Source organism: Haemorhous mexicanus, chromosome 14 (genome assembly GCF_027477595.1).
Source record: "Haemorhous mexicanus isolate bHaeMex1 chromosome 14, bHaeMex1.pri, whole genome shotgun sequence".
Lineage (NCBI taxonomy): Eukaryota > Metazoa > Chordata > Aves > Passeriformes > Fringillidae > Haemorhous > Haemorhous mexicanus.
The window spans coordinates 14,141,209-14,167,973 of NC_082354.1; the positions used below are offsets into that span (position 1 = coordinate 14,141,209).

The following is a 26,765-nucleotide window of genomic DNA, read 5'->3' on the forward strand; positions in this document are numbered from 1 at the left end:
TGATTAACTGGACTGCCCTGTTCCCTTGTGACTGATATCTGGCTGCTGGCAATGATATGGCCTTTCCTCAGGGCTCAAGGAATATTATTTATTATCTGGTCACAGAAATATGACTTCTGTTTTATGTTCTTGTTAGGCTCTATCGTCTGACCTTCATAAATGATCTGGTCATAAGTCAGAGGACTGAGAGAACATAAGTTATATTCTGAAATACATATTTTCCTCCTTCTGTTGTGTTATACTGAATTCAAGAGTCAGCTGTGACTGCACTGCAGAAATAGTCTCCATGAATTTGAGTGCAGAAATATGTATGTAACTGTCTAAGACGTAGCTCAAATTACTTTATACAGTGTGTGTGAAACACTGCACTGTTTGAGATGTGCAAACTGGGACTGATGGATAGGATGCCTTCCAGTTCCACTGCTGTTCCCTGCTAGCCTGAACATATGTTTCAGTGTTAAAGAGCTCCCTTGCGGAAACAGCTCTTCGTGATGGACTCTGAGCAACCTCTTCTTCTTTCCCCGTGAAATTCTGGAGTTGGATTGGGATATTTTAGAGGCTGGAACAGGAATTTGTAGAGGCTTTTTTAAACATCTGTCAGAGAATACTTATTGTATGTAAATAACCTGTTCATTTATGATATTGAAATAGTGCTTCAAAACTGGGAGTTCATAAGGTCACACTTGAGGAGACTAACTTTGTCGTCTTCTATTTCAGTAGCACAGAAGCTTCTGCAAGCATTTTAAATTTTGCTTTCATGGAGAACCTGTGCTGGTGTAGAATGGAACTGATTACCACTAACTGTACAGGGCAGATGCAAATGAATAAGCTGTGCTGCTGAAAGAGAGATGTGAGATCTGTTTGTCTGTTTCTGGAAGAAATTAGATCAGAGCTCCTGACTCTGAGCTGCAGGGAGAAAGAGGAACCCAACCACGAAGCCTGTTGGGTTTCAGGCAAAGATCTTCAGGAATGCTGCCTGAGGTGATAGGAAATGCTTTGGTGTGTTTTTTCCCTTTTGTGAAGGAAGAAAGCTTGATGGATACCTAGTAAGCTTAACTGTAGCAGATCCACAGAATAAGCCCAAGTTGATTAAGTTTTTACAGGAGCATTTAGACACTGAAAATCATTGGGTTTTATATGTAAAAGGTCTGACTTTTGGCAGGCATGAGTGCTTGGTGGCCTGTGCTGTGGAAGGGGTGGTGTGAGCAGCTGGGAATACGCTTGGAGGTTTACAAGCTGGCAGTGGGGTGTGCTGGCAGAATTTTTGGTGCAAGGCAGATAGCAGCTGCAGGGGCAAGAGGGAGGCTGCTATCTGAGAGGTGAAAAAGGGAAGGAGAGCTGAGCTCAGTGGGAGAGGCCTATCTTTCTCTCCAGATATGCTGTAAATGAGGCACACACTTAGTGAACCCACTAGCCTGGCGTTGGAAAGGGGGAAAAAAGCTGCTAATGTAGGATTGAGGGACTGGATGAAGTGCAAGCAGCACACAAAGTGTCTGTTCTTGATAGCTAATTCAGGAGACTATATTCTGTACTTGTTCAGTGGAGAGAGATAAGCATTCCTGTTCTACCACTATACACTTTTTGGTCAGTTACAGCAGTATTTTTATTTCTGAGCACCAACATCTTCCATTGCCTGGGAAGTACTGCACACACCTCTCCTCCACGTCTTCCACTGTGCTTGTTTGAGGATTTGTTGTGAAATTTGTGTGTTTTCAGAAGGCTGTCTTCATGCAGAAATGACTGGCAGGTTAAAGCCAACAATTGCTTTTCCTCTGTTAAACACAATGACTTAAGGAAGAGAAACACAAGTCAGTTGTTTAAGGAACACTCATGCAGATAGGATTGTCTGGTTTTTTTGAGGGCAAAACAAAATCAGCTTAATACTGTTTGGGAATAACACCAAACAGTTTTTATACACTTCTTTCATTTTAACTGCTTTATCACTTAAATATGACCGAAGAATGTGTACAAAAAAGTTCCTTTTTTTTTTTTTTTTTAAACTAGGCATCTATTCTGAAATTGGATAAATATGGGCAGAAGGTTCTTTGTTGGTGCAGGTGGTAGGTTTGTATTTTACATACTGCAGTGTATGTGTCTCAGAATCTGAAAACATCTAAAAATGTATTTTACTAAAATCTTAGGAATCATCAGTTGGCATCCCTGCAGCAAGCAAGGAAATATTGTAGTCCCTTTTAGCTTGTAAAGGTATTAAACTGATTCTTATAGAGACTGTCCTTTAAAAAGCACATTTCCATTCCTGAGAAACATCATACTGGGTAGTGTGAAACATGTTAAACTGCTTTTAAACATGCATAAACACGCTGCTTTGCTTCTTTGTGTCCTGGTTGTGAGTTGTAGTAAGCAACTTCTTCCAGGAATTGGTGTAATAAGGACAGAACATTATAATGAGGAATTTTGTGAAAAGTAATGTACCTTTTGCTTTTAAAAAAACCAAAGCAGTAGTAATCAGGGTGATTCATTCTTTTAAAAGGTATAGTTTTGTGCCTTCTGGAATTGAGGTATTTTGTAAAAAATCAAATTCATGCAAGAAGTTCAAGGTGGTGGCTAAATTTTTGGAAGGAATCTATTTAAACGGAAGGACATTTCAGAAATTAACTTCTTGATAGATATGAGGGACTGAACTCTACTTAGCTGTCCTTTTTATTATTATAATTTTGAAGTAGTTAAATACTGGGACTTGTGCTTTCACCTGCTGCCTGTCTTCACAGAAGGGCACGTGTGAGTTGCTGGGTTAATTCTTAATGAAAATATTTTAACTGGTTCTGCTCCTAGAAGAATCTGCAAAGTAAAAGCTTGCTTTTTCATGTCGTGTTGGTTTTTGTACTGTGCAATAGATGAGATGCCAGAGGCCTTGAATAGAAACCATCATCTGTTGTTCATAGCCACTATAGCAGTTTATATTTTCATCTTTTTATTTGGTTCTTTATTTGGGCTTGGACACTTTCAAAGATGTAAGCCCTTAAGACTACAGGATAAACTAGACAAAAGTAGATAGGTTTGCATTAAGAGGCTTTACTCATCCTCAGTGCAAAGGTCACTTTTATTTTAAAAATAGAAGCTGAAAATATGGAGTCAAACAGTTGAGTTGGATCTCCTGAGTTATATTTTTGCAGGGAGGTATTCTGTAAGGAGGAAGGTGCTTTGTGAAGTTGGTGGTTCCTGGGACGTGGAATCTTTGTGGTCTGCCTCTACCACTTTTGTGCCGTTATTATTTCAGTTTCACTTAGAAGGTTTTTGAAATACGTCTTTTTTGTTGGTATATATATGTAAAAAGGCCTGGGCGTTGCACCCTGGCTGTGTGGTGTGGCTAAAAATACGCACAGAGCACATGTGTGATACCTTGAGAATGGGCATTTATTCTTTTTTAACTTGATGGGAGCTGATGTAGTATTTGATTGGCTCACATTTCAACAGTGGAAAAAGGTAATTAAGATTGCAGGCGCTTCTACCTTGTTCACCCTTGCATATTTTATAACAGCTTGCCAGCAGGAACTATGATTTGCAGCAGTGGTGCAACAATGATGTTTTGAGCTTGCTGTGCTCTAGAAAAGATGTATCTTAGTGCTGTCTCCTACGGTGTTCTCATACCTCAGGCAGCTGGGATCCAGTGGGAAAAAGCACGTTCTGTACCGTGTGACCTGTGCTCTGGAGCTGAGTGCTTTTGGCGGGGGGAGAAGTGCAACTCCAAGGGCCCTGTCAGAAGGTTCCAGATGGCTTCAGCCTTAGTGATTCTCTTCACTGTCCGTATTTTGAATGCCTATATCCTTGATTTTATTTAATAACATAGGCTAACAAAAAACCCAAACCAAAAAGAAACAAAACCCCCCCCAAAAAAAAACCCAAAAAAAATGCACCACCAAAAAACCCCAAACAACGTAAAGAGCAGCTGGTGCTGCTCTGAATTTTAAATGCAAATTGTTACTTAAATAATTCACTCTTGTAGATTGACTCTTGGAATTTCTTCTTCTTTCTTAAACTTTATTCTTACAGTGCACTTCATAATAGTGTAACTCTTATGCTTTTAAACCCCCAAAAATATAGCAGGCAATAATTGAAAGGAATTTTTTTGCTTTGTATTTTTTCTGGCTAATTTCAGAATACTTAAAAAACACGTAGCAGTCAATTTCAGCTGTAAGCAGCATGTTTTAGGATTGAAGTTTTAAGAATGTGCCAAGAGATTCATTCTTGTAAAGAGACTGTTATTGTGCAGATCAGAATCTGTAGTTGCCCATAGACTTGTATTGATCTGTATATTCACTCTGCAGAGCATTAAAGAAACAAACTTTATTTTGGAGTAAGAACTGAGATTGACAAGGATCTCTGAAACTTGAACTGCTTTTTGTCAGAAAGGTAAACAGGTCTTGTTTTATTTTTAAATAGCTATTATTAGTAGTAGTATTAGTATTATTGTTATGATTTTCTGTCCCACCCAGTTATGATTCTTTCCTTGTGTATCTATGCAAATTTCAGCATAAGCAGCACTAGATTTATTGAATGTTATTCTTGACTAAAAAAACTAACAGTTCAGAATGCCTTAATTTTACTTTTTAAAGATAAGGCAGTTGTTGGTTTGTCTGTGTTCTCACAGATGCTTTTAAAATCTTAAACGTGTGAAACAGTGTTTTAAAAAGTAAGGGTCTTGATAAGATGGATGTTGTGGAGCAATTAATTGGACAGAAAACAAAGATCTACAGTGTGGTTAAGCTGGTGTTGCTATGCTCTGCTTCTAAGTGAGTATAATGCATTAGCACTGGTCTTCATAGCTTGTTAATGGTTCAGCCAGTGAGTTTTGATAAAAAAAAAAAAAAAGTTAAGCTCTGCTTTGTGGGAGAATGTGCATCTGTTGAGGCAGAACACTTGGTGCCTTTAGCTGCTGCCAGGGCTCCTGATGGTTCTCCCAGGCTGGGATGTGGTGGGGCTGGAGGGCTGGATCAGGACCATGTGCCCTGCCCTCAGAGGGCCTTGCCTGGGGGAGCTTTCTCTAATCAGAAGAGCTTAAGCTCAGGTGGTTACTTTTGGTCCAGATGACTCTTGCGTTGAAAAGAAATCCAACCTTGCCATAATCTGAAATAAAAATCTGACCAATAGTAATGCTCCCAAGGCTGTAGTGTATTTTTGGCTGTATAAGGGTGAAGTTATTTGCTAGGCTGGCTGATTGATATTTCCATGACTATATGAATTAATGGTCATCTAAAGTATTTATTTTCTTCAGCAGTGCCTTGAACAGCATTTCAGACATGAATTGAGGAAAGCTGGTGATTAGATGACTCCTTCTAGATTCTTGAGTTTTGAAGTAAATTTGTAATACCTGTAGCACTTTGGTGTGCTGCTGTAGTTCTGTGATGTGCTTCTGGAAGGAAGGAGGAAGGAATGTGGCATTTTGCAAAATAAATATGAAACATACTGTGTTGTTTCAGCTCTGGGCTGTAAAGCTAGAGTATCATCAGTAATGCTTTTCCACTTGATTTCCAAAAATGTGTAGTGAGGGATCCCTTGTGTTGACAGCAGCTACTCTGTAGCCTTTTAGCTATTGCCTTTGTTCCTTGTGACTTCTCCAGCCATGCTGAGTGTAGGAAGGGACCAGAAGGATGGAGCTGGGGCTGATTGGTATTGAAAGCACATTTGATAGGCTGAAAGAGCAGCAGGCACTGTGAGTAGCTGAAAATCTTTGATTGAAACCTCCACATTTCTGTAGTTGCCCTCTCTACAGTGTTTGGATAAGATGCACCCATAATGGTATTTCTGAAATGACTGCTATGCTGCTGAACAGGAGCATGGAGCCTCTTGTTATGCTTACTGTGCGAAGGCTGCAAACTGTGATTACTTCTGTGTTCCCTCTCCATTAAGCTGTTGTGTGAAATGTAGCTTGTTCTGGTTCAGCTCTGTACTAAAATATCCTGGCTTCTCGAGTGTTCCTCAGAAATAGGTGCTTTTTTAACTGGATAGTGTTTTTCTATTTAAATAAGAATGTTTTTTGGAACAGGGTGATCCCATGATATCTTTGGTATTTCTACTTTCCTTTCTTCATGTGTTTCCTTTTTTCCTTGTACAAGAAAAAGTGCAGTGAGAGTAACTGTCAAAATCCGTGAAATACTGATGACCAAAAACCTGAATCCAGAAATAGATTGAAGCAGGAGCAGCAGGTAATAAATAAAAAGGTAGTGTAGGCTTTTTTCTTTCTGCTTGGCATTGATTATTATCCCGTGGTTCCAAGCAGTTTCCAGCTTTGAGTTGTTCATACAGCTTCTGCATTTGGCATTCCTATAGCAGAAGGTGCTGCTTCTCTCTAAACGCTGATATTAACAAAAGGCCTCAGTACTTGTTTGTAACTGGAGCTTAAGAACCTCTCTGCTCATGTTTTGCAGGGTTGCTGTGCTTAAAGATTATTTGAGTTGTTTGAAACACAAACATCTTGAATTCTTCTTGAAGGAAAAGTGTTCCTATGTCTTATTTAATGGTGAAGTCATCTTGAAAGGACAGGGAATTGTGTCGTGTAGTTTGACTGAGCTTTCTTTGGGTTTTTTATTTTAAGGTTTCATGGAGAAATACTTTCTATACAAGATGAAATAGTTTTCTGTGTAGCTGACTGCCTGTAATAAGAACTGGCACTTACATACTGTGCTAGAATGCAGTTAACGTTCACTAATGTGCTTTAGAAAACCAACTGGTTCTATCTGTCTCTAGAAATTATTTAGTCTGATGGGTGCAGGTACAGTAGAGTTCAGCTCAGAAATGTGCAATTGAAGGGGATTTCCTGGGCATCTCACTTCACACTGCAGCCCTTCCTTGAAGTGCGAAGCCTGGATTGCTTTGAGGGGAGTGAAACTGGAGGGTGCTCCCCAGGCATTGTGTGGTGAGTGTCCAGGAGGGGCTGCAGTGTGGCTGTTGTGTGCCAAGGGACAGCTGGAGGTGCATGACACCTTCCCTGCACTGTGTCCAGCTGTGTAGGGAAAAATAGTGTGGGTGAGGGCAGGAGAGATTCTGTGTTACCAAGGTCCATAGTGTGGCCAGAGAAAAAGGAAGAATTGTGGTGCCTGGAGCTGGATGGAGATAGAAGGGTCTGCAAACTGACACCTTCCTGGTAAAAATCTGGTGTCAGACTGTATCAGCTGTGGGGGAATCATCTACTTCAGGGTCTTCTTTTTTTAGGATTTTTTTTTTTTCCTAAGGGTGTTTTAAAGCAGTTTATGCTACTCTGGTCTCTGAGACATTTTATGTATATTAAACTTTTGTGATGTTTGACTGGAATTTAGATGCATTTTAGAAAAATTAAATTTTCAAAAAGTCCCCACTGGATTTAAAGAAGCACTTTTGATGGATGGTTTTCAGTCTGAGTGTCCTACAAAAGCAGCAGAAATAGAGGAAGAAACAATTAACTTACTATTCACAATACTTAGCCTTAAAACTCTGACCTGGTGCTCACTAGCTGTGATGTAAGGAGGACCAAGTGATGCTTCTGTGGACTCTTCACTGTACTTGACTGCTCTGTGGGATTATCGAGGGAGTAGTTTAAACTTGTGAATTGGTTACCTGCTCAAATACTCCTCAGATGAGAGCTGAGGAGGGTCTTTGTTAGGCAGGTCTCAGAGCAGACAGCAGTGTGCCCCTGCTGCTCCCAGGGCTCAGCACCACCCCAGCGATGAGCTCAGTTCACACCGTGTGCCAGTGTCCTGTGCTGGAGCTCTGCTGATCTCAGATACCAGAGGTGGGTGCTGTGCTGCTCTCCTGTGCCAAGAACAGAAAAGAATTGATCTTGGGAGTCTCTTTGCTACAGGCTGTTTAGTGCTGTGCAGTGACAGGACTGGTGTGTTGCACAGAACAAACTAAAGAGTAGAAGTGCTGAAATGAGAAGAGTTCTGCAGCCAAAGGTATAGAAAACCTGAGAGCTCTGTTGCCTCAAAAATGGCATTCATAAGTATTTGGAGGGGAGTCAATGTCTCTAAGTGTCTCTTAGAGCTGTTTTTCTGCCCCATTTGCACAGAAAAATGTTTGTGAGGATGAAATTAGTAGTGATTAGTAGGTCATATGATTTTGAACTATTTCAGGAAAATGAAAAATGTTAAATAAAAATGTATTTGCTGTTCACAGTGTAGTCAGTACCTTTCTTCTCCTGTGTGCTATTTTTAGCTAGCAAATCTTCGAATAATAAATCAAACACATGGGGGTAGCATGGGCATTGGCTGCTCTGTAGTGACAAACAGCCTTACCCTGTCCTTCATGGGCAGGGGACACGTGGTGCCAGCACCTCTCCCTCTCCCTCTCCTCCCTGTTTGCTGAGTTTTATTGTGGCAGGACTGGGGTGACCAAGACAGTCTTGGTTTGCTAAAACTCCTATGCCAAAGTTGTCAGTGCTCAGGCAGGGAAGCTCAGGGCTACATAGGAGGTTATTCCCTGCTGCAGAGCCCACTGAGCAGTGCTGGGACTGGGTTCTGGAGATTTTAAAGATGTGAAGATACTTGGGTGTTTGAGAAGAAGCCCCATGAACTGTAGGGTGTCCAAAAGCATAATTCACTTCTGTACAAAAGAAATACCTGCTTGACTTTGGCTCAGACATGAGCAGGTCTGAGTTGCGATCATGTGTACAGTTACCAGTGAACAGAAAGGTAATTTAAAAATGAATCATTCCGGTGACTGGGGAGCCAAAATGCTCTGCTACTTTTACTGTCTTCCTATGGTACGTGGAAATTCCATAACAGGAGTGGTTTCAGATTTCAACAGCTGGATTTTTTTTCTTACTTTATTTTTTCCAAATGATTGCCACTGACAAGCTAGGATGCCACAGGCATATTGTCTTAAGGTATTCTGTTTTCCTAAGATGGGTTCATTTAATAATATCTTGAATTATTGAGAAACTTAAATACTTTAAACAAGTTGTAATATCTGAAATGCAGTTGTTCTTTCTAGGGAAACATTAGGTGAACTCTTAAAAATCTGTATGTCTGACTAACTATTGAGTACGTACTGTAACACAGGCTGTTGTGATTGGCATTCAGGAGTGCAAATTGTCTTCTTGTAAATTATTTTTAGTAATGTTGCAATTTTTGAATTAGATCTGAAAGCAATCCAGTGAACAATAAACTGTGCAGTTCAGTCTTATGGCATTCCTTATTAGAAGCTCTGAAGATGAAGACTTGCAGCTTCCAAAGCACCATGTCCCCTGGACTTCCTGAAGCTGGTGAAACTGAGAAATGCTTCAGACCTGGAATTCTTGTGCTCTAATGTCCAGCCTTTGGCTCTGCCCCTTTTTTTTTTTTACAAGCTGACAAAATTGTGCCAAGAAATAGTTGGAAAGAATAAAAGAAAAAAAGCACAGCACCAATCAAAGCCAGAACAAACCAACAATGAACCAGTAAAAAACTACAGTAAGACCAGTAAACCTGACAGATAAGCCAGTGTAGCTGAGATTTCAAGATCTGTGTTACACATACTCAAAACTTGGTACTGTTTTACTTGTACATCCATATTGCCCCCTTTTATGTGATAAGGGTGGGGTGGTTTGTTTTTGTTTTTTAACTTGTTCTACAGCATTTTATAAGATTTTCTTTCTAGTTTCTTGCAACTAAAATCTTGTTTTTCTCCTAAGTCTTTAAGGTCTTTATAAGCTACCGACCCTGGCCAAGATTTTCTTTTGCTGCTGAACTCTGTTCTTTTGATGTTCAGTTAGTCCTGATTCTGCTTGGTCTAAATAAGGCCTCCTTTTCCTCACTGGATTTTTCACCTTGGTGTTTGAATTCTCGTTAATCTGGGCCTTTCTGCTGCTGAAATAAGCTGTTTTGACCTTACCTGCTTCTTGAAGCAGCTGAAATACTTCTGTAGAAGTGTGGTGAAATATAGAGCAGGGCACAGATTTGTCTGAAAACTAAGTTAGCAGAGAAAAATGTTACTTTTTAAGTATGTTATTTCTTGTCAGCATGATTTGTTTGCCAAGGCCGAAGTCAGGAGCTGGAGGGTGGTGTGATGCTTCCAAATCTCTGGGTGGTTTGTAGGATGGTATCCAGAGCTTGCAGAAGGCCAGATGACAGTGCATTTTTGTCTGCTGTTGGCATAAGCAAAGAGGGTGAGATTTTTGATTTTAGTACTTGTTTTTTCCTAGCTATCTTTGAAAGTCTTCTGGTATGTGTTTGGAGTCTAGAATTATTTGTTCATATAAATTATCAAAGGAAAGGCCAGTAATACACTGGCAAGGTAAAGGCTGCTCAGATTGCTATTAATAAATTCTGGGCATAAAAGTGACTGAGTCGGAATGTAATATTGAAGATTAGAAGCAAATACTCTCACTGCTCAAATTGGTTCATAAACAACTGAAATAACTAATATTCAGTTCTGACTTCTTAGTTACTGACCTGTAGAGGATTCGTAGTTTTGTGGAATATGTTTGTGTTTGCTCCTTTAAGGTTGTGGGGTTTTGCTTGGGGTTTTTGTGGTCATTAGTGTTTATCCTGGCAAGTAAAGCCAGAGGGTTTTTTGTAAGCAATGCTAATGGCAGTATTTTAAATTTAGGAAGGATTATTATTTAATCACTTCAACGTGAACTCATTGTGCATCTGCTCAGTGTGGGGTACTTGACTGTTTTGCCCTAAGAATGTTCCTACTGCATATATGGAAAGGAGAATATACAGACTTCTTTGGGGCTGGAGTTTCTGTCCCTGAAGTACAGGTTTCAATATTATATACATTGGCTTGAGTCTTTCTGGAGAAAAACATTTTACAGAATTAGACTTTCTTGTCATTGGCTCAAGTGTTTTTGATTCAAGAGGTTTTTTTTTGATGATAAGATAGACAATGGAGTACATTAACTAATCAGACATTTAGTTAGAGCTGGATATGGAAATCTTGCATTTGCTGCTCTTGTTCTCATTATGAGTAGTTCTTCCATTTTACTCTGTTTATTTCGAAGGTACAGTTCTCCTTGGCTTATCTTTTAAGATCCTGTGAGAGCTGTAGGATGAAAAACAGTTTCCTTGGACAGCCAACCATTGGTGATCAGCTGCTCCTTGTACCTTCAGCTTCCCTACTTCTGCCTGGGGAAATGGTACATGTTTTATTTTGGAGGCAGTTGACCACAAGGCAGCAAGATCAAACAGAGAGCTGCACGCTGAGCAAACATTTTCACAATGGGAAAATAGCAGAATCTCCAAATACCAGTGAAGAAGATTCTTACTGTTTATTTTATAAAGAATACTCTTAAATTCGTTGGAGTTCAAATTAAGAAATGTAGACTGGGAATAATGTTTCTTTTGTAAATGTTTTGTTCCCCTCTGTACTTTAGTAACAACATAAGGCAAATGGTCTTTGCTGGAAAACACTTTCTGAACTCCAGCCTGGCTGTTCCCAAGAACACTGATGGACTCACTGATGGATGTTTTTGTCAGACAGAAGGGAACAGTCTCACCTACATTTATGGATCCATAGAATTCAGACAAAACAATTTTGGTAACTGTTCACTTAGATTGTTTAAGAGAAGCTTTTTTACGATAAGACAAATCATTGTGGCGAGATTTGGTGCTATTTCACTCTGAAAAAGTACCATTAACTAAGTCACTTTTGCTCTAAAACAGTGACACTCTGCTTGCATTTCATTTTTGCCTTGAGCTGACCACAGATGTGGGAGGTTGCTGTAGCTGTGCTGATGAGATGCTATATTTTAAGCTGTGGCTGTGTGTGAGTGTTGGTGTTTTATTGAGAATTACTTGGTTCTTTTGAGCTTCCAGGGCAGTTTAATCATAAAGCTGAACCAGACTTGGTGAAAGTCTGTTCTTTCTTTGTCCCATTGCAGAGTTTTCTCACTTGTATCCCTTGCATTAATCTCAAGCTTGAAGAACTGGTTAAGGGAGCTAAACTTGACCAAAATGCTTTTGTTGTATCATCTTATGATAATTCTCTATTCTGAAAAGAAATCCACCCAGCTTAGGCTTGTCAACTCAATGGAAGTGTTGATCATCGCATCTCCTTTCTGTTCAATTCTTAAATCTTTTACAGTTCTGAACATGTCTATCCTAAGCCCATTCACAGAGCCCTCAGTGTGTACTAAAGGTTGGCAATGGGATAGAGCAGCTTAACAAAGCACAGGAAGATCCTGTCCTCTTGTGTTCTTGCACAACTTGGCACAGCCAGCAGGTGGTTGCTGCTGAGCCAGTGCACGGGGAGGAGAACCTGCTTCACCTGGAGCATGTGTTGCTCAGAGGTTGTCCCAGCAGAAGTCAGGCTGTCTGAAATGATCCTCTCCATGTCTGCAGAGCTGGGATTCCTGGTGGAGCACAGGGGGTGTCTGGTGCCAGATGATAGTGAGCCTGGCTGAAGAACTGCTGGCTTGCTGCAGGAGTGGCTTGGAGAGTATGGTGTAACAGCAAGGCTGAGAGCTACAGGAATATCCAGGACTTTCAGGCTTTTGGCTGAGGAATCTTTAAATCCTGTACCAGTTCCCTGTGAGCTGGTCTTCTCTAAAATAGCTTTCCAACTGTGCAGCAAACCACTTTTAAGGGAAGGGTGTGTGAATCACACCTGTTGGGCCTGCTCACCAGAGGGTCCATTCTGCTTGGTTGGACTGATCCACCCTCATCCCTTGCTGTTCCTTTGATCCCTAGGCTTTGTCAGCAATAACTTTTTTAAAGACCTCCAAAATTTTAAGCTGTTACCCTGAGACACTAAGCAGTGATTTGATTCTTAATAGGATGTTTGCAGCCTCTCCTTTCTTTTCTTCCAGACTTAGTTTATGGAAGAAGGGACAAAAAGGAAATGGGTATATGCCAGAAGAGGCAGTGACATTATGGTGCTTTTATCTTGGTTTTACCTTTGCTGTTACTTTGGCAGCTGCATTTCTGATTTCCAAACTTGGCAGTTTTACATGCTAAATCCAAATACTTATATTAACAGCATCATCTCTACAGCAGTTTTCATGGTAGTGCAAAGTTTTTCCAGTGCTTGGCAGTGTGTGTGTTTCTTTGAGTCTCCCATTGTAGGTGTAACCATGTTTCACATCAAGCTGTGCATACCTGGATTAGGTGTGTGCAGCATGTAAATGGTGCAGTGCATCCGTTAATGAGGAGTATAATTAATTTTTGTTGGGAAGGGAGATAAATGCCAACTTGCAGTTGATTGCAGTTTGCTGCTAGAATAACTAATAAGCTTTTTTGTTTTATATAACAGGCTGGATGGAAGGAAAACCATGCAACATTCATGAATGAACTGAAAAACCTTCAGGCTTCAGGACTAACAACTCTTGGTCAGGCACTCAGGTCATCGTTTGACTTGTTAAATCTCAATAGATTAGTGTCTGGAATAGACAACTATGGACAGGTAACAAATCTATCTATAGTCTTCTGTCTATATTTCTGTGGTTTTTTTAATCATGGTTGGTGAGGGATTTTGGTGGTTCGAGTTCCTTTTTGCATTTAACTTTTTTTTAATGTTGGATAGCTCTGTGTAAGAGCTTGAACTGGGAACTCATTTTTTCTTATTATGGCTACTGAAAAGACCCTGGAAAATGCTGGCATTTTTTTCCTTACTGAAGTATAAAGAAGCAGAGTATAAATCCCCCAACTGTGTAGTTCTGTGTTGTTCCACACCTATTTAAAAAATTACAGGATTATTTTGAAAGATTGCTTATCTTACTGTTTATTTTATAATGACAAAAATACAAGCCTCTCAGCCTGTGTGTTAAGGTTGCTCTTAGCATTCTTGTGTTTTTTGTCTGTAGGGAAGGAATCCGTTCTTTTTGGAGCCATCTATTTTGATTACCATCACAGATGGAAACAAACTGACAAATACAGCTGGAGTCCAAGAGGAGGTAAACTTTCATTAAGTTCTTTCAAGTTATGATTGTGCAGGTTGGTGCTATGCTGAGATGAATGTTAATCAGTTTTTTTCCTGCTAATTGTACTTCTTCATCGTTGACCTGTTTTTATAGAGAATAGAAACCAGCTATCCTGTCACTGCCCAGCCCCTAAATTCATAGTCTGTAAGGGTTTTGAGATGAGAACTTCAGATAAATTAGTGGGTTGGAGAAAACTGGGTCTTCTACAGATTAATGAATGAATTTGGATATGATGCTTTTAGCTGGTTTGTCAAATACTGGAAAACGTTCTTAAATCTTTTTTTACCAGCTTCATCTTCCGTTGAATTCTCCTTTGCCTGGAAGTGAACTTACCAAAGAACCATTCCGCTGGGATCAAAGGCTGTTTGCTCTGGTGCTGCGTCTGCCAGGAGCTGCATCTGCTGAGCCAGAGCAGCTTGGGAGTGTGCCTACTGATGAATCTGCTATCACACAGATGTGTGAGGTCACAGGAGGTAACTGGATGCTTTTCTGCTTTGCTTCACATTTGGCATTTGCCTTGAAATATTTATTTTCCTTTAATTCACCTTCACCTCTGTTTTGTTTGTCTGAATGACTCTGTGTCCATGTGAATCCATGTGGTGCTTTCTTGGGTTTCAGTAGCACAGGAGAACTTTAAAATAAAGCAATATTCCTATTTCAGATCTAGATGTGAGAGCATTTTCTATATGCAGTAGGAGGTTTTGAAAAATTTCTTTGGTTATTCTGGATGTTGGCTTTGCTCATCACGATGGGGGTTTTTTTTTTAATTTTTTGTTATTTAAGTGTTGAATTGAGCAGGACTGCTGTTAGTGAGATGTTAATTCTGCTGCAGGGCTGATAAGCTAAATTTAATCTTAAAAAAATTAATTCTGGATCCTATTGCTTGATATGTTGATTAGATTTTTTTTTAAATTGGTGCTTGGAGAAATTGTTGTGTGGGAGGAGGAGGTTTGGGTAGACAAAAGCAGATAGATTACATAGTCTTGGTGAAATGAAGCCTTCCTAAGGGCCTCTATAAATTTGGCCTTGGTCCAGCCTGTTGAAGCCTTAATGGTCTCTTTTTAGTAACAAAATCTCAGCAGGTTGTGGGGTTTTGGTGCTTTTTCTTGGTTGTATTGCATCTGCAAAGTACATTGCCTTTTGCATAAACATGTACAGAGTTTGTTGCTGTTATTTTGGATAAAATTGCAAGCCTTGGCAGTGTGACTTAGGTAATAAAACATCTTCCTTAAGTAAGATTACTCAAAATTTGCTTTTCGGTTTCCCCATGTAATTTCTCTCTTGCACAGGTCGTTCGTACTGCGTCCGGACACAAAGAATGTTGAATCAGTGTTTAGAATCTTTAGTTCAAAAAGTCCAAAGTGGAGTTGTTATTAACTTTGAGAAGTCAGGACCAGACCCAGCTCCTATTGGAGAAGGTACAGTGATTATTGTTTTTTTTCCCTGTTCCTAATGTTTAAGACAAAATGTTTTGTTTGTGTGTAGATGTCCTTAAGTGTCTTCCATATCCTTCCTGCCAGCTTTTCCCTGTAGTGTACAGGATACACCTTTTACAAGTGTTAGTTTGATCCTTGCTAAGTTAAATTATGCCATATGTCTGCACATGCTTGTATGGATCATCTACTGCTGGCTGGCTCTGTGTCACTCTTTTTACCTCTTTGGATGGCTGAGGAAACTGAGTGTTTGCAGGAAGCATTTAAGTTTGAATTACAGTGTTGTCAGGACTGTACTTAAAATAATTAAATCTAGCAGTAGTGTATTTAAACACTTAAACATCTCTAAAGCAATCTCAATGCTTAATTTTCTATAGATTTTCATTCTGCTCAATGATCACAGATCAGTAGGATGCAGGTGAACGTTCTTAGCTGTGAATGAAAAACTGTGCAAAGAACAAAGAGTTACTTTGCTCCCTTGAGTCAAGTGCAAAGAGGAAAAGAGGAAAGTGCACTCCAAATGCTAAGCAGCTCTTCAGATTTATAGAAGTTCATGGCTTAAAGGAAAGAGGAGAGGGCTGACCAGTTTAGGAAGTTAGGATCCTGGAATATCAGAAAACATAATAGCTTTTAGCATCACCTGAACATTGTAGCAAAGCCAGCTTTATTCCTGCTTTCATTCTGGAATCAGCTTTTTCTATGTTTGATTTCTCCTTTTGCTTATTTAAAGAAGGCTTTCCTATAATGCTGTGCTGGACAGCACAGCAGCAAATTCCCAAATGTCTCTGGTGTCTCAAATGTTCTCTCCTGTGTGGCAGAATGACTGGTGAAATTTGGGGTTTTGTTACCTTCATTTCTGTCACATTTGAATGGTGATGGACTGTGGATATGAATGTATAAAAATGTCAAGACTTTTCTTTTCTATGGAAAGTCCTAAACTAGAGAGAAATACAACAGGATTTACCCAAGCTGTAATCACTGTTTTTATAATGCAGAGAAACCAAACTGATGTGTCACTGAAACATGGTTTCCACAGTATTACTGGTTAATTCTTTAAAGCAAGGAAAACTAGTAATGTAAAATCTTTTTAAAACAAGGAAGATTGGTTTAGTGGGTGATCTCTGCTGTGCTGTTTGCTTTGAAGAGCAGTCTTTGAAAACTGCTGGTTACATCCGTAGTGCTACAAAGTTCTTTATCCTCAGCATGCAGGAGTGTCTCTGCTGGTGGGCTGGTAGGGAAGGCTGGCCTTTGCAGCCCCTAAACTTGGGCTGTGGGGTTTAAGTGATCTGTGATTGTTGTAATTAAAAACGTGGCAAAAGCTGCCTCCTGCAAGATGGATCCAGCTTCTACGAGTAACTTTGCTCCTCTTTGAGTTTCCATGTGTGGCAGCATCAGTCAGTGAGCACTGCAGCCCTTGTAGAAATGAAAATGCCAATTCTCAGCCTTTCCAGGTGCAGCAGAACCAGCAGCAGTAGCTTGGTGCTGCCTGTGGGAGCTGTGTCAGACACTGAGCTTAAGCAAATACATTTTCCATAGTATGTGAGTATGCCTTGCTGCACTCACTGTGTAGTGGCTGTGCCACAGGAGCAGAAGGGAGATCAGGGCAAATATTGTAATTGTTTCTCAGATGATTCTGTGATACACCTAGATGCATAGATCATTTCAGCCTCTGATGTAAAGATCTGAATGTCTTTGGAACAAGAGTAATGAAATGCCTTACTTGCTGCTAATACAGAAATTTTGCTAGCGGACAAATGCATGCATGTAGCTTTTCATTTTCTTTTTGTTATTTTGCTTTGTTTAAATTTTAGATGGACTTGTTGATTCATCCAGGCCCATCAATTCATTTGCTTCTCAGCCGTGGCATAGTTGTCATAAACTCATTTATGTACGGCCTAACCCTAAAACGGGTGTTCCTGTGGGGCATTGGCCAATCCCAGAATCTTTTTGGCCTGATCAGAATTCACCAACACTGGTAAGTAAAATAAGAACTGAAAAAAGGATTCTACACTAATAGTTGAACAGACTGGAAATAAATAATGAATAGAGTAGTTTTTACTTTCTCTGTTTATAATATGATGTGACTTTGCTTTAAAAGGTTAACAGAATGGTATAATCTAATGTGGCTACTGTAACCTGTGCCATTTCTTGTATCCAGAAAGTTCACTTCCATGTGTATGGTTAGTTAATTTGCTGAATGGTTTTAAAAGGTTAAAAAATTGAACTGTAAGTTACTTCGTGGAGCACAAATTATAGTGAGCCTATTAAGTTCTAATCAAAGCTTTATAAAATTCATTAACATGGAAAAAGGAGTATTTTTTTTGAGAGAAGATCAACCATGTGTTTTTTTCTTTAGTATTACTTCATGTGTGGACTCTTTCACTAGCAGGAAGAATTAAAACTGAAACAGAGGAGCTACTCCCTGCAGAAAATGAGGAGAAAGCAGTATTAATTTCTCCTTTTCTTACTGGAGTGATCATACATTTGGCATGCCTTACTAGCCTATCTAAACATCTCTCTTTTGTTAGGCATGTTCTGTTCCTGCACTTCACAAGTGCACAAGGTACTGTCTGTCCATTCTCCTTGCTCCCACCTCCTGATTAAAGAGGGAAAAAAAAGGAGAGAGATTTGTAGAGAGTTCTTTGAGAGATTCTTTGTGAATTGAGTGCCCTCTCCCATCTGTTTTCCTGTGGACTTCAAGATGGGAAGAAGAGTTGAAGTCTCCTTTAAGCCTGTCTGTGTTGTAGCTCAAGTGACTTGAAGGCTTTTAAATATAAATAGTGGCATATTAACAATGTTTTTTCTCTTGGTGGGAAGAGTATATCAGTGCGTGATCATTTTTTTCAGTTAGAGAGTATTTAGTTTATATTTTGTTATGCAAGCTTGTATTTTATTCTCTTCAAAGGAATACTGTGGAAACTGAGTGTTTTAAGACTTACAGGATGGTGAAATACCTGCTTATGGATGTTTTTAAGAGAATTGGTTTGTTTGCTATAAATATGTGAAAACTGATAGCCTTTTATGCCCTTTCAGCCTCCACGCACAGCTCACCCTGTGGTGAGGTTCTCCTGTGTGGATTGTGAGCCCATGGTCATAGACAAGCTTCCTTTTGACAAGTATGAGCTTGAGCCTTCACCCCTCACCCAGTACATCTTGGAACGAAAGTCTCCCCATACCTGCTGGCAGGTACTTGCCCTTGATTTGATTCTAGAAATATAATGGGTAATCAGTACTGATTCTAGAAATATAATGGATACTTTAGTCTTTGCAAGCCTGGAGAATTGGGGTCTGGTTCAAACTACGCAGCAGATGAGAAGAAACATGTCAAGGTTTCACTTACCTCCTTTCTAAGAGAATTATTAGGAGTCAGAATTGAGTGTTCCCTCCACAGGCTTTGTAATCTCATTTAATTCTCTTTCTAGGTCCATCTCATTTTGCTAAGAAGTACGCCCCCCAGGTTCCAATTTTGGCAAAATTGAAATTCTCTGCAGGCTTCCATTTGCTTACGGGGGAAACCCAGCACTAGTTTCCATCATGTTACCTAATAAACAGCTGCAAATCATTTTCACTAGATGGTTGAGGCTGCTAATGGGAATTGAATGGAAGCTGTTGATCCTGTTGACTAGATTGGCCTTGAAGAGGTCAAAGTTCTGTTGCTGAAATCCTTTGTCACGTGATACTTTTGTAATTTTTTTTATAAGTTTCTGTGTCGTCTCTAAAATCAGGCTCCCTTCTTGGTGGTGTTCTTTTAAATATTAGCCTAATGTGTACACCAGCAGTATGCTTAGTATTATACTTTAGTTGGAAAGGTGAATTTGGAGGTGTCTCTGTTTTTGTATCCCTAATAAATGCTTAGGGATTTAGCTTACTTGAAAATATGACAGGCATATTCAGAAGAAAAATTAATGTTTCTTTAGAAAAACTAATTTAAAAAATGTCCTTTATATTCTATTAGGGACATTATTTGCCTGAGTTACTAAAATTACTCTGCTGTTTTTCAAAAACTGCTTTTCTTCTCCCAGCTACACATCAGACCCTTACAAATCAGAGAAATAGGCTCATTGTCATAGAAACCATGCAACAAACCCAGTTTCTTATGCCCTGAAAAAACAGAGGAAAGCCACTTGCTATTTGCTGCAAGGTTTATTTTTTTCTAGGAAAACTATTTTTGACTTAGATGTGGGTTATTTTGCTTGCCTCAGTCAAGAACATCTACCATTTTTATCCTGTTGAAATATTGTTTACATGTATTGCTTTTCAGGGTTAAAACCCTCATATATGTTCACTTAAAAAAAAATAAAGTCAATTTTAAGAATGTTGGCAGTAGGCACAGTCAAGACATTTCTTGAGTGGTTGTTTGTTTTGTTTAATTTCTGTGCTTAAAAACGTTTTGCATTTCTTTTCATCAGTGTTGTAAACATTAGTTGTGCTATTTTTGAGTCAGAAGACTAATTTCAAATAGCGTGTTTATTTAACATTCCTTCAACAGATGTCCCTAACCTGTTTTAAATAATTTCAAAAATTCTTCAGGGCATCACTTCACAGTAGTTTCACTAAAGCAGTAAAGATTACTCTGTGAAGAGCATTTCCACACTTACTGGGTGTACACTATATGTTGCATATCTCAGTTTGGTGACTGGGGAGTGTAGGTCCGTTCTCACCCTGATGTGTTCAGATTTGTCTGTGCTTGATAATTTACTGTCTTAATGCAGCTAGATTCAGATTGATTTGAATTTTTAAATGCCCCATGTTTACTATGCTTCACATTCTTCATTCTAATACAGTGCTTTCTCTTATTCTTTGTCAGGTATTTGTGAGTAGCAGTGGAAAATACAGCGAGCTCGGCCACCCGTTTGGGTATTTAAAAGCAAGCACTACTTTAACCTGTGTAAACCTCTTTGTGATGCCTTACAACTACCCTGTTTTACTTCCATTGCTAGGTAGGTAACACATCTGCATTGGACTGCCGGTGCAGCTGCTCCAGAGTAAAAGCAAAACAATAATGGTTGGTGTTCTGCCTTAGTTTGAGACATTATAAAATAATGGAGATCAGAGAGTAGAGAATGTTGCAAACTCTTTTAACCTACTTTGGGAGGAGAGGATTTTCATACCCCCTCTCCCTTTTTTTCTCTCCAGCAGAGGAGGAGAGCTACCTGCTTCCAGTGCATGTTTGATGCTGTTCACCTCCTAGACACGTAGCCTCTTCCTTAACCTGGAGTAAGCTTCAACCTCCATTCTTTTCCCTCATTTAGGGTGTGGTGTATCCAGGTTTTGCAGTTGCTCTTGTAGCAGCTTATTTTTTACTGGAAGATGAGATGCAGTGTTTGTCACGGGTGTTGGGAAGAGGGAATTCCCTAATGCAGTTCAGAGCAGTAAGAAGGAATTGAGCAGTGAAACAGTCTGCATTTCTTTCCTGCCCAAAGGACCAGATTTTGGTTTTGTTTTTTTTACTCCCACAATGAAATTATTTTCTAAGGAAAGATAATATGAAAAGGTGCTGTGTGAGTAACTGGCATAAGGGTAATGGCAGAGAGGAGTTTCCAGAATGCCACTAACCCTTTCAGTTGCAGATGCTGTTAAGGCTTTTTTGTTCTAGTTTTTGTGATGATTTTAGTTTTTGTGGATGTTTTTAGTGATACAGAAGAACAGTGACCAAGAATTGACTCTTGCTGTCTTACACAGGATTTTTCTATTCATTTCTAGGAAAAAAAAGAGATCAGAACACAATTCAGGAATGCTTTTTTATAATCCTGGTCATAATCAAAAAAAGAAGAAATTTGTGCTTGCTCATAATGTGTCTTATAGTTATCTATGTAGTCTGGTAATTGTCCCAAAGTGTGCAAGGAGGATGAGAGTTTCAGTGACTTTGCGGTTCCTGAAATACTGCAGCAGATCCACTGAAAAGCCATCACTGATCCTAAGTTAACTTCCCTGTTCATTTTGGTGTTGACATTTGCAGTTCTGCTGTGTCTTCACTGGCAGCTCTTGTCTTCCCCCTGCCTCTTTTTTACAGGGGTGTAAAGCTCTTCCTTCTCTTTGAGGAAAGGCACTTTTCAGTGTGTGCAGTGCTATTCTGCAGTTTACTCACCTGGTAATTCATTTCTTATATTTCTGAAGGCTCTTCAAAGGAAAATGCAGAGTTTCCACATTGCCTGAGCTGTAAAGTGGATGTTTTCTTGAGGTCATGAATCCCGTGCATTCCCTATTGTTCATACAAACACACACAGTGTTACCTTCAGATTTCCTTCCAGGGCTTTGTTTATCCTTGGTCTCTAAGGCATGGTAGAATTAAGTTCTGTGGAATATACCTTAAACACAAAAGTAGATCTGGGCCCTTTTCTACTTAGCAGTACAGAAGATGAGTGAGATGACGAGCAGCATGGCTGGTAAATTATTTGTAGATGATTTTGGCAATACTGACACTGTGTTTGGCTCTGTAGGTAGATAGGAGCACTCATTCTGTGTCTCCCTTCATACACGCTTCAGTGGATACTGATGGTTCAGCAGAGGACTGATAGGAGTGTGTAAAACCAGTTTTTCATTACCCTCACCCAGATGTAAAAGGAGAACTTGTGAGAACTCCCAAGACAAGGAGAAGTCTGCTCCTTTTAGCCCCTACCTCCCAATATTGATCAGTGTGGTTCTAGTGGCTCCTGCCCTACTGGTAGAGTATTGTGTTGGGACAGTACCGTGGATAATCCTACCTCTGTTCCTTCTGGTGACTCTTTCAAAGACAAAAGCACTTTACAACTGTATATTTGTACTGTATTATCAAATGTGTTCAACCTTAGAAACAGATAGTAAGATGTTTAAAGATTTTTTGGTTGCATTTTTGTTTTCCTCCTGCATTCCTGGGCAGGTGAAGTTTCAATTCTCTTTTTGAAAAATAATGTAAGACAGCCCTACAGACAGGTAAGATAGCTAGGCATGGGGCAGCTTGCAGGTGATACTTGAGAAAACTGAGAGAAGTTATACTGGTCCGTGGCTGAAGGAGGTGAATTGTACCACATCCTTTAGCTTTGGTGATTTTATGGCTTGGTTTCTGCAAGAGTGGATTTGGGAATGCTGTAACTTCTGCTGGTGTTTAACTCCAGGGCCTGCATTCAGAAGCTTTGTAAGGGAAGGGAGCCAATTAATAGGACTTGATAAAACAGTGAAGGCACACAGTCTGTGTATTAATGGACTCAGGCACTGTGCTTGGTTGGCTGACAAAAACCCAGGTCTCTGGTCCATTTCCAGCCATGATGGATGATGTGGGATGAGCAGCTCCAGTTTGCTTTCAGACAGCTAGAGAGAAGTCCTGACTAGCTTGGTGGTGGTTTGCTCCCAGAACTGAGGAGGTGGGCTGCAGTTCTTTCTGTTCAGTGGGAGGCTGCTGCAGGCAGAGTTTTTCACAGGCAGATGCTGACGTGCTTCAGTGCTGAATACTTGGCCCACAGATGATAGAATTTCCTCTTGAAGGATTGTTGCAAAGCTGTTGTACTTCAGGTGCTGTTCTGTCTAAAAACATTGTACAGCCAAGTTCATGAAGCAGAAGTTGAGGGATTTTAGGGAGAGCTGAATAAAGATGAGGTATATTTCTAAATGCTTCTGCCTTGCCTAAGATGTTTCCTTGGTTCCTTTTAGCTGCATGGGTGGGAGGGCAAGCACTGCTGGGCAGGAGTGACTGTTCATTGGGAGTGTCAGCAGAAGCAGCAGTGAAACAGCCATGCAAGAAATGCCTTGTGAAAGTGGTTAAATACCCTTTTTCTGTGGGTCTAAATATGCAGCAGGATGAGCATTTAGAAAATGTCTGCCTGTGAAGGACTGCAGCATGGACAGTTTCCTTTGATGCTTTTACAGGCTCTGTGAGAGAACATGCAAGTAATGGTTTTATATTTTGGAGACTAAGGGTTGTGTTCTGACCAGTGTGAACACAGCATGCTGTGGCTCTAGGAGGAACAGCCAAATACTTTTGATACATTTTGTATCAATGGGGAAACAGTGGCACATCACATTTTTTAGGTAATGATGGATGCTGTTTTCCATTGCAGTGCCTTATTTTTGCTTAGATGGTTTGCAGGGAAAAGGATACTGTTTTCTGTGAATGTAAAATCATGAATCCACTACCTAGCATAGAGGATTAGTGCCTAATTAGGAGAATTACAGGAGTCAACAGGGAATGGTGGTATACTTGCTCAGGTGAAATTTAATGTGAGTGGTGATTTAAAAAATATAAAAAAAAAAAGTTTTAAGTTTTACTTTGAGTTACATGGTGCATGATTGTTGTAATTTAGACTCCAGCTGACCTATTTAAATTACCTTCTGACTCTTCTCTCTCTCACGCTCTTTTTTTTAACTGTTCTCTGATCTTTAAAGATGCATCCAGTCCCCTTCTGTAGTACTGAGTGTTAAAAGTGTGTATTGTGTCCTGTCACAATTTGGTTGTTTTGTACATTAATCTGAAGTAGATAAAGACTTTGCAATGCAATTTTTAACTGGTCTGTGTGATATTACCTGATCCCTTGAGTTGTTGCTTGCAGCCTGTTCCTAATGGTTTTTAATACCATGTTCCCAATTATACAGTGCTTTTAACTCTCTCTGAGTTCAGAAATAAAAAGAGTTCTGCATTAAGTAGACTTTACAGAAATTAGTATCTGAAAATAATTAGGTAGAAGTAAAACTAAATTGTGTAAGGATTTTTTTCAATACTTTTTAATTTTTATCTGCAAAAACTTGTGGTTTAATCTGTGAAAGACATGGTTAACTGGATTATTTTTAGTTTGCTTATTTGTATAAATCATCATGTGCAGCCCAGGGCACAGGGGGAAAAGTGCCTTTCAAGTGCCTGTGTTGCAATCTGCTGACAGTGTGTGTCTCAAACTCTCAAGGTAGAGGCAGGTAAGATGCTGATGGTGAAGTTCTCTCTGAAACTTGTGGCTGTGTTTACCTCCCTTTTGAGAAGGTGGGAGTTCCTGCAATGAGTTTGTGCTGTGGGGAGGCTGATTTTAAAAAACTGAAGCTCTGCTTTGAGAATTTTTTCTGGGATAGCAGAGATCAGGGAGATTCTTTTGCATTTGATGTCTGGGAGTAGAAGTGTTCTGTGGATTGGGACCCCAGGTGGCTGAGCTGAGGAGTGCCTGTGACATGTCACAGTGCCCATAGTGGTACAACCTCACAGTGCAGCAAGTGAGACACTAATCAAGTGCTGATAAGGGGTTTAAGGTTCAAGCTGTACTCAATAGACTGTAAAATATTAGGACATACTCCAATACTGAACATCTTGCTTTTAAAGTGTTTGGTTTTGTGTTGAATTTAGAGAGGGGTGTAGTTTAACTTGCATTTTGCTGCAAAAAGGAAATAGGTCTGTGAAATAAGAATAGATGGTTTGTTGGGTGTTTGTTTTTTTTTTTTTTTTGCTGTATGTCATGATATCACCCAGGTTCTTTTGGATAATGGTGCTAAGCTTGAAGTATATTGAGATTTTTAAATGGAATTTTGATTTGTCCTCTCCCACTCTGTCCCACTTTCTTCAGGCCAGGGAAGAGAAGAAGTAGCATCTGTAGTATGTTTTTTTTTATGTAATCCAGAATTCATTTAGATTGGAAAATACCTGTAATGGAGTGTGGTTTGTCTATGAGAACTTGGGAAGTAGTATCATAACATCTGTTCAGTTTGTGCAGACTACTATGCAAGTCAAATTTTCTTCTCCAAATACATCTTCCTGAAAACTCAATGTGGAGAAAACTATTTCTTTGCTACATCTGTCTTTTGCACACCCTCTTTCTGTGCATCTCTGTCTCCTGCAGCTCTCCCCAGTTAATTTTTGAACATCCCTTTCTCCAGACCTGCATATCCTTCCATCAGCCTCACTTTGCCAGCATGCTACAATCCTAAGAACCTTCATTTCAGTGGATAATTCATAATTGCAAATGGTAAATTGCAGGATGCTGTGTTTGGTGTAGAGCCCACAGGCACAGTTCACAGTGTGCACAGCAAATAGGCCCACACTTCACTTCAGCCATTCCTGAAAGGCCAGGTGCACACCTGGAGTGAGCCATGTGCTTCTAAAACACTACCCAAAGCAAGAAATGTCTGGTTGCCCCTCTCTTAAAGGACAGCAGTTTTGTAGCTAATTTCTCTCTCTTGTCTATACCTGTGGGAGACTTTGCTGCCCTGGCATGAGGCAGGTGGTGTGGCTGGAGGTAACCCCTTGTCTGCCAGGTGTAGCTGCTGCTGTTGGCAGCAAGTCCAGCAGAGCTGTCCAGAAGGATTCCCTGATTTGACTTGTTTTATTCTTTCCCTTTGATGCCAAATAATATTTTTACTGGAGACCAGAATTCATCATACAGGTTGAACAGAAGAAAGCTGGTTTGAAAATGGAGATGGAACCAAATTAATGTTGTTTGATTTAATCAGATACAGGGACTCCCTGATGTGCAAGAGAGAGGCAAGGGAGGTGAAACTCTTAACAGGTGGATCTATTGCACCTTCCATGCTGCTGCTAGTTGTGTGCAGTGTTTAAGTCTGGTGTACCTTGTAAGTGGGGACTTGCTCTGGATTACGTACTGCAGCTAGGAGTGGGGATTCCCAATCCTTCACACCTCAGGTTAAGAGCAGTTTTTGGGGGGAAGCCCCACTGGGAGATTGGTGGGGGGAGAAAACGGGGGGAAACCTGGCACGTTCGATTTTGGACAAAGCTAAAGGTCTGGGGCTGTATAAATGACACCTTGTTTTGTTGTTTTCCTTGTTGCAGATGACTTGTTTAAGGTTCACAAACTTAAGCCAAATCTGAAGTGGCGACAGGCTTTTGACAACTACTTAAAAACAATGCCTCCTTACTACTTACTGGTATGTTCCTCTTCTCATCTCATCCTCCGGGTTATAATGGCTGGTGTGGCCAGAGTCCTTTGCATCATACCTCTTCCCAGTAAAGTTTTTTTACATAATTATGATGGCATTTTAGGTAGTTAACATTCTGCCTTTCAGAGGTATGTAGAGTAAACATTTTTAAGAATAAAAAAAAATCTGTAGAAATACTGAGGAGGAGGAGTAACTCTGTTAAAGATATTAAGTGTTTAAAATTGTGTTTTCTGATCATTAAAAATTGAATTAATTTTGATCAAAAGTACATCAGAACATTCAGAGAAGCCAGATTTGGCATTATTTTTGTAACTGGATAAGGAAAATGCAGATTAGGTTGTTTGTTAATGTGGGTGAAGTGCTACAGCTTGGGAAGCTGATACTGACTGGGCCAAATAAAGGGTGGAGGGAGGCACTGTGTCACCTTTTATGTGTAGCTTGGACAATGCACCTCAATATGGACTTGCATCATCCCGGCTATTCTGGACCTGAGCCTTTGAGTGGAAATTGCCTGGGGCACCACGCTGTGTGGTGTCTTGGTGATGTGGCATAATGTCCATTGTGAGCTAGTTAGACACCAAACTCATGTCACATGTTATCTGAATAGACTTGAATTTTAGTGGCCAAAAGTGGAAAAGCTAGAGCACTAATCTATG

General features: G+C 39.9%; 1 protein-coding gene across 6 annotated transcripts in view; it reads left to right on the plus strand.

Annotated features, from left to right (window-relative positions):
- The window catches only part of LOC132333664 (integrator complex subunit 6-like), a 39,687-nt gene that overhangs the window by 5,092 nt on the left and 7,830 nt on the right, over positions 1-26,765 (plus strand). For 4 of the 6 annotated variants that reach the window (XR_009488227.1, XR_009488228.1, XM_059858967.1 and 1 more), the window contains exons 3-10: positions 13,168-13,317; positions 13,718-13,807; positions 14,124-14,307; positions 15,124-15,252; positions 17,079-17,242; positions 18,301-18,453; positions 20,075-20,207; positions 26,003-26,097. Coding sequence is in view for 4 of the 6 variants with exons in the window: in XM_059858967.1 (XP_059714950.1) it covers positions 13,168-13,317; positions 13,718-13,807; positions 14,124-14,307; positions 15,124-15,252; positions 17,079-17,242; positions 18,301-18,453; positions 20,075-20,207; positions 26,003-26,097 (1,098 nt within the window). In the remaining 2 variants the exon portion in view is untranslated. Of the gene's footprint in view, positions 1-13,167; positions 13,318-13,717; positions 13,808-14,123; positions 14,308-15,123; positions 15,253-17,078; positions 17,243-18,300; positions 18,454-20,074; positions 20,208-20,403; positions 20,485-26,002; positions 26,098-26,765 lie in introns of those variants that run through there. The other 2 variants (XM_059858970.1, XM_059858971.1) reach the window with 2 other exon arrangements.